Source organism: Heterodontus francisci, chromosome 32, assembly GCF_036365525.1.
Source record: "Heterodontus francisci isolate sHetFra1 chromosome 32, sHetFra1.hap1, whole genome shotgun sequence".
NCBI lineage: Eukaryota > Metazoa > Chordata > Chondrichthyes > Heterodontiformes > Heterodontidae > Heterodontus > Heterodontus francisci.
This window is the reverse complement of record NC_090402.1, coordinates 16,586,851-16,601,010: the sequence shown is the minus strand read 5'-3', so window position 1 is coordinate 16,601,010 and position 14,160 is coordinate 16,586,851. Positions and strand designations below refer to the sequence as shown.

General features: G+C 41.2%; 1 protein-coding gene across 1 annotated transcript; it reads right to left on the bottom strand.

Moving 5' to 3' along the window:
* Positions 1-3,616: 3,616 nt before the first annotated feature.
* LOC137347424 (barH-like 1 homeobox protein) lies at positions 3,617-13,849 on the bottom strand. The gene is made up of 3 exons (XM_068011860.1): positions 13,390-13,849; positions 8,840-9,059; positions 3,617-3,908 (listed from the first exon to the last, which is right to left on the bottom strand). Exons 1-3 carry the CDS (start codon positions 13,847-13,849, stop codon positions 3,617-3,619), a joined length of 972 nt encoding a protein of 323 aa, XP_067867961.1.
* Between the last annotated feature and the right edge of the window lie 311 nt (positions 13,850-14,160).

Sequence of the window (14,160 nt, the reverse complement as noted above, 5' to 3'; positions counted from 1 at the left end):
TTCAATGAGAGCTTTGTAGCATTCAATTGTACAGATGAATACTGCCGGGTTTGTTTTTGTAAACTTACTTCTGACTCTCTCATCAAGTATATTACATCTTCGAATTCTCCGGGAATGCAGTACTTCAGGCGCAGAGTTTTGTACCCTGAACCCTCTTAACCTGACAGCGAAAAGCCTTTGGCGATGGAGTGGTAATTATAGTTTATGTTTCTAAACGTTCGATCTGCAAGTCAAACTCATCCACCGCAATAAGCAGATTCTCACAAGCTTGTTCTTACGTGATGTCCCTGGTTTCCCTACTTACAGACAGCGTTCGAGTATTATATAAAGACTCAAATAACCCCGACGTTTTGCCATGATTGCAAATATTGGGAAGAAAAAACTTACCTTTGGTAAAACTCTGAATTTCCAAACATATCCTTAAATTTATCATTAAAGAAAGGGGAATTATTTTGCTGTTTAGTGGGTGTTTATATCACAGATTTGATGGCGAAACAGGTTCGTCAAGCGGCTTGGATTATTGTTTAACAATGAAATTCCATTTCATTTTTCCAATTATTTCATTTTTAACATTTATATTTGCATATGTTCATTTTTATGAATCATTTTGCGTCTAAATTCAATAACGATTACATATAATGCCATGGTTATAATGATAAATTGTGATTTTAAAACATTGAACAGCAACTTTAGAACGAATTTTGTGATGCAAAATATATCTACACAAGTACACTTATTCATGCCCATCAGGTTGCACGAAGCATTGTTTACTCCTTATAACATTGTGTCGATTGAAATTATTTACACCAAAAAAATTAAAAGGTAATACCACCCGGACCCATCTGATAAACTCATCTTGCAGCAAATATGGCCCCTGGTCCTCACAAATGCCCCAGCGTAACCCGTAAAGCAGAGGAAACCTTAAGAAATGTAACCCCTATAGCAAGGACAATATTCCTGCTTCTCTCAAAGTTTTATCTAAAAGTTTTATATAAAATACCCAAAACCCTGTTACTTGTATCTGGCCCAAACCTCATGATCATCACTTAAAATGTTCTCCAAACCCTTTAAGTTAACTCATAAATATCTGAAAATTATGAAGCCTCACGAACATTAAAATAAAAACCAAGGTATTCATTTGAATCTAATACGGGGTTCCCAGCGCTAAGTTGACTGGTTAATTGTTGTCACTCGATTTCCAGCATCTGCAGTATTTTGCTTTTACTTTACTGGTTCAATTTGATTCAAGGTGACAGTGGGTTCCTTTCCCCCGCCCAAGCGGGCCATAGTGACATTAAATGTGATTACGGGATAGCTGTACCTTTACGTCCAAAGCACCTTAGGCAGCTCCCTCACCTTTCCCACAATGAGTTAGAAGTGGGGCACATCTCCGCACAGGGAAGAGAAATGGAAAGTCTGCATTTACAGAGCAGCATAGCATAGACTTCGCAGTCGAACATCTGCTCGCCCCGTAACTTGCTGGTCTTCCAGCGCAAAGAGTTGTCCACCACCGAATGTTGCAGACTGGCACATTCCAAGGTCCAGGACTACGTGCTGAGGGACGCACTAAAGCTTGGGGCAGCCGCAGCAAAGGCTCTATGGGGAAAGAACACAGTGTAAGGTCCCCCCACCAAGCTGAACTGAGGGGCTGGATCCATGGGAAACCCCTCGAACTGTATCGTTAATATTTTCATTTGCTGTAAATGTAAAACTGTAATTGGCATGACAATAGTGAAATGGAAGGGTTGTGAAGAAACTCATGATAGTATTGAAGGAAACTGATCTCCCTTGCAATGTTTGTATTTTTTGGTGCTGTCTGAAACTGTTTGGCAATGTAATTTTTACAGATTTTTATGAATAAAGTATATTTTGGAAAAAGAAATCTGCTCGCCCCGTCTTCATTGAGGGACCAAATAGTGAGGAACAGGGGGGGAAAACAGGGAGTCAAATGTAGAGTTGGCCTGTTAAAGGGATCACATCCGGGCCCATAAGAAGTGATCGAGCTCTGCCCCCGTCAAGATGAATATCATTGGATGCTTTATTCTACAAAAGTTGTCTTTAGAACCCCGATGGTTAGCAGTTTCCGTGTTCCTAGAATTGAAAATATACATCTGAGTTTTGCCAGTACACTTTTTTTAATAAATAAGAGCGAATCCCTTTATTGGCCGATATATAATTTAAAAAAGGATGGAACTGTGTTAGACATTCTTCCATAATTAGTAGTTCAATATTTTACAAATGACAGTGTAAACAGAAACAGAGACTTAAACGGAAACAGCCACTCATTCTGGGAAAGCCTGCAAGAAATGTCTTGACATGTTGAAATTCTCCATTGACAATCTATCGGTATAAAAATAATAAATGTTTGAAAACTCTTAAAGCTGCATATTAGCCGTTAAAACTCGGATCCTTGTTCTTTCCTTGTTGCTGCGTTCAGTTCCTATAGAGTAGAGTACTGATGTGTGACCGAGACGTTGCTGGTAGCTACAGGAATTCACATTTAAACGCACTGTTCTAAAGGACAGTCATTCCATTTAAACAGCAATCACACTTTTCTTTGTAACGATTATTGTTGAATAGCCAGGTTGCAAAACGTGCGGTAGAAACTGACGATGTACTTGATGCTGTAAATATTTTAAGATCTATAATTGAAAGGGGTGGGGACGTGTTCACTTAACAGAAATTTCAAGCTGAAGGTATTCAAGACAATGTAATAAAGTACGGGTGTAGATCGAAAATGGATAGATTGGGCTTTAGAATTTTTCAAACGCAGTGCTGACTTGTTGAGGTTTGGTAAGTGGAACCCAACAGTTACTAGATTTTGTTTTGTGTACAATGTCATTTTTTGTTTCGGCTTTGTTTGTTTCTGCTAGGAGCTGAGGGCGCCGGGGAATGCGAGACCCCGCTGTCCATCTGTCAGTTTCCCGGAGCCGGGGTGCCGCTCCCAGGCTGCCGCGCTAACAGCTGCCAGTCCCAACTCCCGCTGCTGCTTCAGTTTTCAATAAAGAATCAAATTTGTGATACAGGGGGAAGTTATTTCATTTTGGGGGACGAGGAAATAGTGATCTCTCCCGTCTTCAATCTACACCCAGCTAAAGTCAAAACACAGGAAACTGTACCAAAAATGTGCAGCGTTAAAAAATCAAGCTCGATGCGCTCACAGGGTATTTACAATATAATTACAGAAAACTCGCCGATCGTTGTAACTTATTTTAAAATAAATAAATTATACAATTTGTGTTCAAGAACAAAAAGTATTTTTTTAAATAGTGCAACATTACCGTGGACTAATTACTATTTTCACAACATGAAGTTGATTTCCGTTTTGTAAAAAACTATAAATATTTTTAAAAGAAAAATAATAAACCATAGATGCCAAAGGATGAATTGAAACAATTTTAAATTAAAATTATGTTTGTATCACAGTTAAAAACCTCTCAATTTTTACACAAAAAAGTTTGAAAATAAAAGGCATAAATAGAGAATCTTCTTTAAAAATGGCTTCACTTTTTTTTAAATAGTGGAGCATTTTTTTTTGTGTGTATTGGTTTTGTTGTTTTGTGGGTTTCCCACTGAAGTCCAAGCCGAGGGGCCGGGGGGCGGGTTGGGGGCCGGTTCACCGTGACTGTGGCGGCCGAGGAAGAACACCTGCGAGGCCGGGGAGAGGCGGCGGCTGCTCGGCCCCAGCTGCCAGTCCGTGGATGAGCACCCGCGGGACGATGGGTCGCTGGATGACGGGGTGAGGAGCGGCAGGACCCCGGTACATGTACATGGCAGTCGGTTCCAAGTTGGAAACGACATTGGGATGATAGAAGTAAGGTGATGGGAACATGCGCTGCAGAGCTGAGTAGTTACCAGCCTCTGCTAAAAGTTCCAGTCCCACCGCCGTCTGTCTTTTCCACTTCGTTCTGTTGGGGAAAGGGAAAAGAATTAATTTCCCGGCTGCAGTTAAATCTGGATTAAAATGTGTTTAATTTTAATGCTTAAAATGCCATTGCACACAACATATAACGAGTTTATTCTCTCATTTCTTGGTTTTCCGCATTAATGATGTGCTTTGATCGATCTCAGTTAAATAAAACCAACCAGGTTGTATCGCAACTCGGCTCACTGACTGAAATAAAGTGGACCCAGTTCCGAGCAGTGAATGCAAGCCGAAACATGATTTGCCTGGGCATCCTTTCATTGAAAGCGGATTTAGGAGTGGGATCCTGTGTGTTTGTGTTCTAGCCATCTAAATTCGCATGTAATTATTATAGATATATGTGAATCTAAATAATAACTGGATGTTGAGTCCAGGATTGCACTGTCAGGTCGGCGGCGATATCGTTTGCCGAGAGTCTGTAAACTACTTATTGTTTTAACCATAAACTCTGACAATATTAAGTGAGATCTCAGCTAATTCCTGCAAACTTCAAACTTCGGAGTGAGAAGCAGACTGACTTCACTGGAACTGGGAAAGGGAGACGGAAAGATCATTAACTATCTGCCAAAGCTTGTATAAAGGAATGGGAGGTTAGGAACTATTTACCTTTTTGAAAGGTAACAATTTCTCTGCCCAGTCTCCAATTTTTAAATCGTTCTTAAATTCCTTTCATTGTTCTTAATTTCGCGTTGGGTCATTTTATATTCAGACTTGGAATTTCTGAAGTTTCATTTACCGCAGGATGATAAAGAAAAGGGAGGAGGGGACGGAATAAAAGCAATGAAAAATAGTTGGGGCAGTGCCCTGTTTCTTCCTGAGTTTGGACTATTTGTCCCACAGCGGATTATATCATCTGAACACAAAATATTTATTACATTGATTTGGACACCGCTGCACTCCCCGAATACTTTCAACAAGTAATGGTGAATGTTCCCTCTCTCTGAACTTCCTGCCATTGCTGGAAGATCCCAGAGCCGCAAATCTGCCGCATTTCAGCCGCCCCTGGCGCAGTGTTGCCGTCCCTCCGTTTAAACTATCTCACCGCCACTTCAATACCTCTGTCACTTCCTCTCATGTGTTCATAACTCACATCGCGGCAACCAAGATGTAACTTATTCGTCAAGTAACTGGTTTTAAAAACCAAGCTGCTTTTTTTGGGAGTGAGGGGGGTGGGGGGCGCGGGGAAGGGAGAGCAAACACAAATTCTCCAACACTTTGACAGCCAGTTTACGGAAAACGGGAGTGTGTTTTGTGGATAAAATAATGTCTTTGACTCCCATTAATGAATTTATGAGCTGTCAGAATCTGCACTAATGGGGATTTGTCAATCAGCCTCATTTTTAAAGGCGGGCTGGCTCTCGGAGGAACCCAAACCTGTCACCAATCAATCGATCGATTATCTTTTAATTATGTTCCACCCCTCGCCGTCCACAGTTCAAGGATGTCTTAATGGACTGAGATTGAACGTGTCAGGCCACAGATCGCACAGGCAGTCACTGGCCTCCGGCAATTCTGTTACTGAGTGGAAAGCGCTAGGAGGTAAGTAGCGGCAGAAGTTACACTACTCCGTCTTTATCAGCTCCAAGTGAAGGTAAGGGCCGAACCTCCCTCTCTATTTCGCCCTGTCAGTGGTCGATTATTACTGGAGGCCGGGATTCTGAACTAGTCGTTTTCCATGGCTAGTATAGAGTTGGGTCTAAATGGCTGCAATTACCGAATGAATCCTTATAGAAGGATGAAGTACGGGGTATGTGGCAGGAGGCAGCTCCGAAAGTTGCCCTCAATATCCCACCCGGATGAATTGCGGGACCATTGAGAATCTTGCTACTGATTAATACTAATGACCCCCTTGCCTCCTCTAACTGGAACACATTTCCGGGGAGGGGATGGTTAGCATGTGAATGATTTTATCAGAACCATTAAAAATCAGCACCATTTTTCAGTTGCGGATTTTGCTCTATAATATTCTAATGTCCTGTGTAGAATTGTTGTTGCAGTTTCTTGCAGACCATCTGATATCACTCGGTAAAGAGCTATACATCCACACGAAAGGGAGATAAATGAGGTTTTAAAAGCAAGTCATGTAACAGTTGATCTGAGCAATGATATAACTGGCACCCGACCAGCAATTGTATGTGGCGAATGTACATTCAAATTGACATTTAGAGTCCAATAACCTGTTCTCCTCTGCTGGGGGAGGGAAGGGTGTGCGATCACATAAAGGATGTTGACAGGATTTACCCCCCTCTATATAGCGGTTTTAACATGGTCGCTTGAATTGATCGCTTTTACACCCGCTACCGAGAACAAGAAAATATCTACAGATGACAAGAACATCAAAGCGCATTCTCAAACTGTGAATTAGTAAAGTTCTTAACCACTAATATAACGCACAAGAGTCTTAAGGTATTTGTCTGGGCGTGAATATACCGTGTTATGTAGAGTATATATAAATACAAAGTAGTGTCACTATCCTGTACCATCATAAATAACACAGAAACTACATAGGCTCTGTTTCAAGTGTGGCCCTTATCCCTTCCTTTAGCAGATTTTTCAATCCTAGTTAGTTTGACAGCTTTATGTAACTGTTCGCCCCAGGGTGCCTGGAGATGATTCCTTCCCTTTGTGGTGCTGTTGCTCTACCTTATGAGTAGACAGTTTTCATCATCTCCTCTTTTGGACCCAGTTTGGAGAGTAGTTTGAGTGATATTTAAGGGTAATTTCAGCTCGTAGTGTGGAGTACACTTCCTCTGGCTGACTCTATTGTACGGTCTCCTTTGGGACTGAACCAAACTGATTTCTTAAAGGAGGTGCTTAATAAATCCAGGCACTAAGTGTTTTACAGCCAACCTCGGCGACAAATTCGATGAGATAGCTGATGCTTAAATATAGATTCTCAATCTAGGTGTGTGCGCCTTGTGTTACTAACCTTAAATAGTCAATAGTGGGGGGTGGTCTCCATGACAGGTGGCTGCCTAATCCAAAAGCTACCTCGTGTGATTAAAAAGCCCCTGGTTCTAATTATTTTCTGAATTGTGTAGATGTTAACAGGCCGACAAGAAATTGGATATTGCAAGGTGCTGTACCTACATTAAGATCTCACTTCCCACTCACCGATCATTCATCTAACCACAAGGAAGATGAGTCATTCTAATTTTCGATTCGAGTGCAACTAGGCGTTAATCGGATAGAACGAATAGAATTAGATGATGCAGAAACCGACTGAATAAGACAGGAAATATACACGATAAATGTTGGACCTCAAATCCCACGAAATGTTACCGTATAAATGGGTGGTTGATGGTCGGCACAGACTCGGTGGGCCGAAGGGCCTGTTTCAGTGCTGTATCTCTAATCAAATCTGGACTAGTTGTGGATAAGCAATAATTTTGGAGAGGAGATTTCACCCAATGGTCATTCAGCCAGATGTTGATGTCATTTGTCTCTTCTGTTTCAACAGGATTGGCTCTTTTTTGGGTGATTGATATTGAAATGGTTCAATCTTCCTGGGCTCCTCTCTCGGAACCGGTTTCAGAGATACTTTGGCCAGGGGGCTGTTCGTAGTTTAAGATTCAATGGAATGGCAAGGGTTGTGAGGCAACCCTTTCTGTATCAAGGAAACTGATTTCTTTTGCACTTTCTGGAATGTCAAATTGGAACTGTTTTTGTATTTTTTAGATTTTTATGAATAAAGTATATTTTTTGGAAATAAATTAAGTGCAATATAGTAATTTTATCCAGATTACTCATTTAAATGTATTTTGGCATGTTTCTCCCCAGTGTGTGTTTTATTACACGCTACCCCTTGGGGCATTTACAGAATAGTGCACATCTGCAATAGGTTTCAACAGCGATTGTTTGTGTGCCGCATTCTGTCAAGATTCTAGTTATTTAAATTGTTATACTTTCTACCTCGCTTTACCTTGGGACTTTAAATAATTTTGACCTTATCATTCGTTTGATAGTTAAACAATAGCTTAACGTTCGTTTGATATTAAAAAGCTCCCAGTTATGCATAGAGAAAATCCAATTTGCCCAGACCATGACTGTTGATCAGATTTTATACTTTTCTAATCTCAGTTCCTGATGAGATCTGATCACTGAGCGGTCCCATCCAGTGTTTGATTTTGAATTGATTTCCGTTATTGGGATTATTTTTGTTGTATGTTTTGTTTTCTTAGGCCCCTGCTAACATTTAAAAAGTGGATTGTTCGAGTTGCTGTTTGCGTCACATTAGGTTTTAGCAGCTATTTTGACTCCGTTTACTTCTCCATGCCAAATAAACAAACTCCTGAACCACGGTCAGGATCTCAAGAAGAAGTGCACCCTGTGATATAATTGGTGATGTTATAGAAGCCTGAGACCTCATTGATCACCCCCACCGCCCCGTCACTTCATTATTTCGGTAACAGAACACAACAGTATGCAGACAAACTAAACTACCACTAAACTAACCCCCAATTGCTGAGGGGCTAGTTGGATTTATAGCTCTCTCTTATTGGAGCCGCTATGATTCATATTCGATTGGGCAAGTTTACAAACTAACTACGTTAGACAGACGCAAATATAGTCCTGACTCGTTCTTCCATTCTTTATAATCCAGTTATGAGTTTGTGAGGATTCAATTCTCATACTGAGGTAACTTATTTCTGTGATCCGTGTGTTTGCTCCCAGAACTGTGGAAATGTTATGGGAGAGATGATGGTTTACACATTTCACTTCCGACTAATATGGGTTGATTTTCACACCTCAATCCCTGGGCCAGATGTGGAAATGGGACTATTTAAATATCTGAGTTAGAGGCCTTCTGGTATTGTCCTGGAGTCGAGTTTTGTTTATATTAACCCTCTATTGTGTTTAATTTGATTCATATTTCTTTGTTGCATTACTTGGCTGTAGTTCTATTTGCCTCACCTCCTGTTCTGGTACCAAGTTTTGACCTGGGTGTCTGTCAGGTTCAGGGAGGCCGCCAGTTCCATTCTATCCTGCACACTCAGGTACTTCTGCCTCTCGAAGCTCCTCTCCAGCTGGGCAAGTTGGTGGTCAGTGAACGCCGTGCGGGCTTTGCGAGGTTTCTTCAAGCGGACAGGCGGGCTCTCCCGACTACTCGAGATCTCTCTCTCCGCCTCTTTGACTGCCCATGAATAGGAGAGAAAAATACAAGTACAGTTACAAAGCACACTTGCAATCCTGACCCAGATCCTTATCCACTGCTAGTAATGCGGAATACCGAGCGTTGTAAAGATATTATTCAAGGAGAATGAAATTTCTAACAAGTTCCCACTATGTAATCTGGAAACTTGGATAGGTCCTCTGGGAGTTTGTTCAGGTACGCGCTTTTTGAAGATACACAATGCACACAGTCCGCCTTCATGTTGTGAACCCATCATGATTATCACGAATACTAATAAATATTGTTTAAAAGCCTGTTTCCTTAAAGACTGTTCGCATATTCTTGACTATTTTGCATTCAATGTAAAGTACCGGGTGCTCGGTTTGGTTCTGGAAATACAGCAGGGAATTTGGTCAACATTTAAAGATTTTTTACAAGATGGGGAACTGTTTTGTTTTCCCCTCTCCTCCCAAATCCAAATCCAAAAGATGCTGATTTTCTTTTAACCCCCAGTCCGCATCTGAATTACTGGACATACAACCGGTCAGCGCTCTGTTCCTCTCTCTCTCTCTCTCTCAGTGTATCTCAGTCTATCTGAGTTTGTACCGCTTTATGGCAATTTTCGCTCTCATTATGAAGTGATACATTAAAGAACTGTTTGAGTTAAAAGTTCGCAAGCAGCCGCTCAGACACTGCAGTGATGCGTTCCAGTTAAAAGCTGGTTTCATGCTGTGCTTGCAGTTATAAAATAAGGGCAGATACAGTACAGTAGTTCTTTGTTTGCATTTACCGAATGGGTTTGTTGCAGAGTAGAAAAGAGACAGGATACGCGGATCTAATTCCTCTGGCCGGGAAGAAAATAATCCGTTTAATTGAGCCACCAGGGAACCTACCTCGAGCTGTCAGAAGCAGCAACTCGCCCCGATCATCGAACTATTCTTTTTAAAAATCTAATCACAGGATGATTTTGCAAATTACACCAATTCCTTGCAGTCGGCTGCATCAATTAGGTGCAGGAAACTGGCATATCCGAGACAAAACGGCACGATTTAACTCGTGTTTTACAAATTAAACCCGCCCCCTTTGGAAGCGGACAAAGCCGATTAGGGCAAAAATCCTTCGAAATAAAACGGATGATTGGATTATTCCGCAAATTAAAGTGAAACCTTAACAGGGAGGAATAGTGACCACTGTAGTTCGATGTCTCGTGTACAAACTCGGCGCTGTTCTGCAAAATATTCTACTTAAAAACCAACTCTACTTTCCAACCAATCTTTGTCGCTATTGTATCTGTGCCTTCATCTCCCGGAGTAACATCAGTTCATTTAAATTTGATCCTGTAAAACAGGCACCGGTACGAAATAATGTAATAACTTGCGCTAACTCCTCTCCACACCAAGACAGTCTTAACATGAGTAATGTTGTAGGCGCTCCGGACAAAACGCGGCCTCACAAACCTACCTCAAACTCTGCTTTTATTGAGGATTCACAGAACGAACCCTGTTTCACGGTGTACACGGGGGCCACCAGAGAGGCGAAACCATTGAGAAAGCCCTTTCCCTTCGCCGCAGTGACTATAATACTCATTCAATCTATTCTCAATCGCCTTAAAGTGTGTGGAAGCGGCTCCCACAATTATACACATCCGAAATCACCTCGGCTCCCAATACAGGTTTAAAGAGAGCAGCCCCTCTCTCAAACATACTGGATTTCAGCAAATGAACTGCTCGTTATAGGAGTCTGAATTTCGAGATAAATCCAATTCTATTTATTACATTGATGTTATATTTTGGTTTAGCGACTACGAGTCTGGAGAGAAAAGAATGCATTGCCTAATTAGAAATAATAGACTCATTGTCTGTGGACATGCAAATGCGTTTAGAACCCAATATTTAATATTTTCTGATCTGTGTAATTAATTTACTTAAATTCATCTCAGAGTTGTAGCCTTTCATTGCATCAACTTTAAAAAAGAGCGTTTATGTAACTTTACAGTTCAACACTGATCCAGGTGCAGTACACGGAAGTGTGGGGTTTATAACAATCGCTATGGCTGCACGTGAAAAAAGAGAAATTACATAACGAACTGCATGGTGAACCGACACTGAAAACGCTCCTACAATGTCCCGAGTAAAAAGACACCAAAAAACCCATTTAAGGGGCTCCGAAATACTAAGACCATTAACAGACTTCGCAACCTTTTGAAACACTTCACTCATAGACAGAACGAGGAAACAAACATAAAAATACTTTTGAAACTCAATGGAAGATTTCAAGGGTCCGTCTAAACAAATATGTTTAGAATATTCCCGAGTCAAAGTGTTTAATTTTCGAACTCGCGTATTGTAAAAAGAAAAACGACAATGAACTTAAATCAGTTTTAGATTGCAAACAGCCTGACCTTAACGGTCGATATTGATTGTTACAAAACCGGCTTATGTTTGAAAATCGGATAGCCATTAACTAAATCTGCAAATACAAAATGAACACGAGTTTCTTGGGAATCTCTGAATTTTATTCCATTAGATGTAAAGTTTAGCGTGATGTTTGTTGTCTCTGAGAAATATGAAGCCAGTCAGAGTTCCGTTTCTATGGTTTTAAATGAGCCCCGGCCCGCTATAAGTTATTGGTCAATTGTGTTTCCCTTGCTTTATGTTAAGTTGCACTAACTTTTTGACAGGTTATCTTTTCAAAATGACATTGATTTATTCCTGTCCCTTTAGCTGAATACTGCTGACTCTCTTTAAAGGCTTAGTGCATCTGCTCGCACAGCACCACTGAGCCTTGTCCTTTTTTAAAAATAAGTTTACTATCTAAACTTTTATAATTTCCCCTCCATAATCCCCCTGCCCTTCCCCATACAAAGACATTTTTACTTCATGGTGACTAGTAAATTCTGAATTATTCTACAAATGATAAATGTGTTGAAGTTGAGCCGAGGTTCTGTACACCCTGAAATGTTTCACATCTCCATGATCCTAGTTTGTTTACAGTATCATTTCCGATTATATTCCCATTTATTGAGACTTTTCGGTTATTACCGGTGATCAAAGCTTCTCGCCTTCAACCGAAAAGATTCCAATATGGGAGGTATTGGTTTCCAAGCAAGTCAATATCCGCGATCTTAACCAGCAAAAGAGCTTTTTAAAAAAAAACACTATGTTGAATGAGTTCTACATAACTTTTACCAGCTCTGTCTTTCTTCAGTCTGAATAATATCAGAATAATATCGCCTTCGGTGAAATCCAGTTTTCAACTTTTTTGACACATGTTCCCTAACTGACATTTGATATAATCCAAATGAACTCTGAAAATTGGCCACATTATAATAACTACAATTCAGCACAAGACTGATGTCAAGCGCCACTGTCTGTGCTTTTGAAAGGCCTTGTTTGAAATGTGCAACGAGATGAACACTCACAGCTCCGACTATCTATTAAAAATCTATCATTTTACACAATCCAGACAGACGGCGCGTTGCTTTGATTATAAAATTCACGGCCTAACGAACTAGATTATATTTAAACATTGTTTCGTAAAGGTAACAATTTATATTTTGTGATGACGATCTGTCAATAAATTTTAAAAAAACTTGGAGAAAAATATTATCTGGGAGATGCCACCTTTATTCCCACAGAAAATGCACCGTGCATTATCAAAGGTGCAGTCCTGCACTATTGGGCCTCTTCATCTCATTATTAGAGCAGAGTTTGAAAAGACCCAGTCAACTAATTTCTTGCATTGTTGTATTTTTATGATAAATATATTTCTAACCCACTGCGATCTTTTGTCAAGTGCGGCGGGTTTAAACTCTATTACTATCAACTCCTTCCCGACAGTCCCCATTCTCGGTCAGTGTGTGTAAAGTGATAATCGGTGAAGTGACTCTGAATTGTTGAGTTTGACCCGAAAGTGAAATGTCAGTGTTAGAGAGGAGGCAGGAGCCTCTCTTCTCAAAGATACCAAACTGGATACTGCCGCAGTTTGAGAGACGGTGTCTCAGTAGTACCTTTGTTCCAAAAGCGACTGAATTAATTCAAGTGCTACCGTGGTATTTACTAAATTCCTGTATTTAGTACAGAACAACACCTCCCAGCGAGAGAGGGACAAACCTCCAAATTTATCCAAATACAATCTGCTACAACCGTCCAACATACGTTAGATTTAGAATTTGAAGGAACAATGGTTACATTGAGAAGTTCGCTATACTGTGGCTTTTTAAGATCGGTTCTGTCGAAATGAGGATTTTCAGATGTCCAGTGTAATGATTTTGATAATCGCTGGAGCCACCTCCTTCCCCCAGAACTTCTATTATTTGTCATTTTCTTAGGTTGACCTAGTTCCCTCTTACCTTTGTATTCTGTGTCTGAGGGTGAGTTCTCCCTTTTATCCAGTTTGTCTCTGAATTCTTCTCCGTGTTTGTGCGAAGGTTCCTGGGCAGCCTGACCACTGCTGGAATACGGGGCACAGGCCGCCAAAGGTTTGCAGTCGCCCAGAATGTCTCTGATAAGAAAGGAGGAAGTAGCAGTCCTGGCCTGGGGAGCGGCACAGAGTTGCCCCGGCTGCGATTGCGACTCGATTCCGCCAGCCGCCCCCGGCAGCTGCGGCGCCGCATCGCCGCACTCCAGCCCAGGCGAAGAGGGCGAGCTCTGCTCGCTGCCCACATCTGACACTGGGCTCAGGCCGGCTTTCATCTCCTGGGGAGACCTGCAGTCGCTCATCAACGAATCTCCTTTGGGCAAGCCGGGGCTGACTGGCCTGTGAGATAAAATCGAGTCAATCCCAAAGCTGGAGCCGTTGGACCCTTCCATATCTGATACTTTATATGGTCATTTGGAACCGGGATACAAACTTGACTGAACTTGAAGGTGAAATCCTTGAACTTCCAAATAATGATCCGGAACAATTAAACCCTTGACTAAAATTTCCAGGAGAAAGTTGGTATAAATCTGGAGCTCTGTGCAACTTGAAACTTTTGTGTTGATCTCGTTCAGAGAGCGATTGGGAGTGAAAACAAATTTCAGCACTTTGGACAGGGCAAATCCGTCCCTCGCGGCGGTCCTGATTCCTACCTCCCCAAGATACTTTTGGACTAAAATGAACTTCTGTCACTTTGCAAGGG

Coding starts and splice junctions, on each gene's coding strand:
- LOC137347424 (XM_068011860.1), bottom strand. CDS start 13,849: ATGGAAGGGTCCAACGGCTCCAGCTTTGGGATTGACTCGATTTTATCT. Junction 9,060..13,389: donor CTCAGACACAGAATACAAAG/GTAAGAGGGAAC, acceptor ATTCATGGGCAG/TCAAAGAGGCGGAGAGAGAG. Junction 3,909..8,839: donor ACTTGGTACCAGAACAGGAG/GTGAGGCAAATA, acceptor TTTCCCCAACAG/AACGAAGTGGAAAAGACAGA.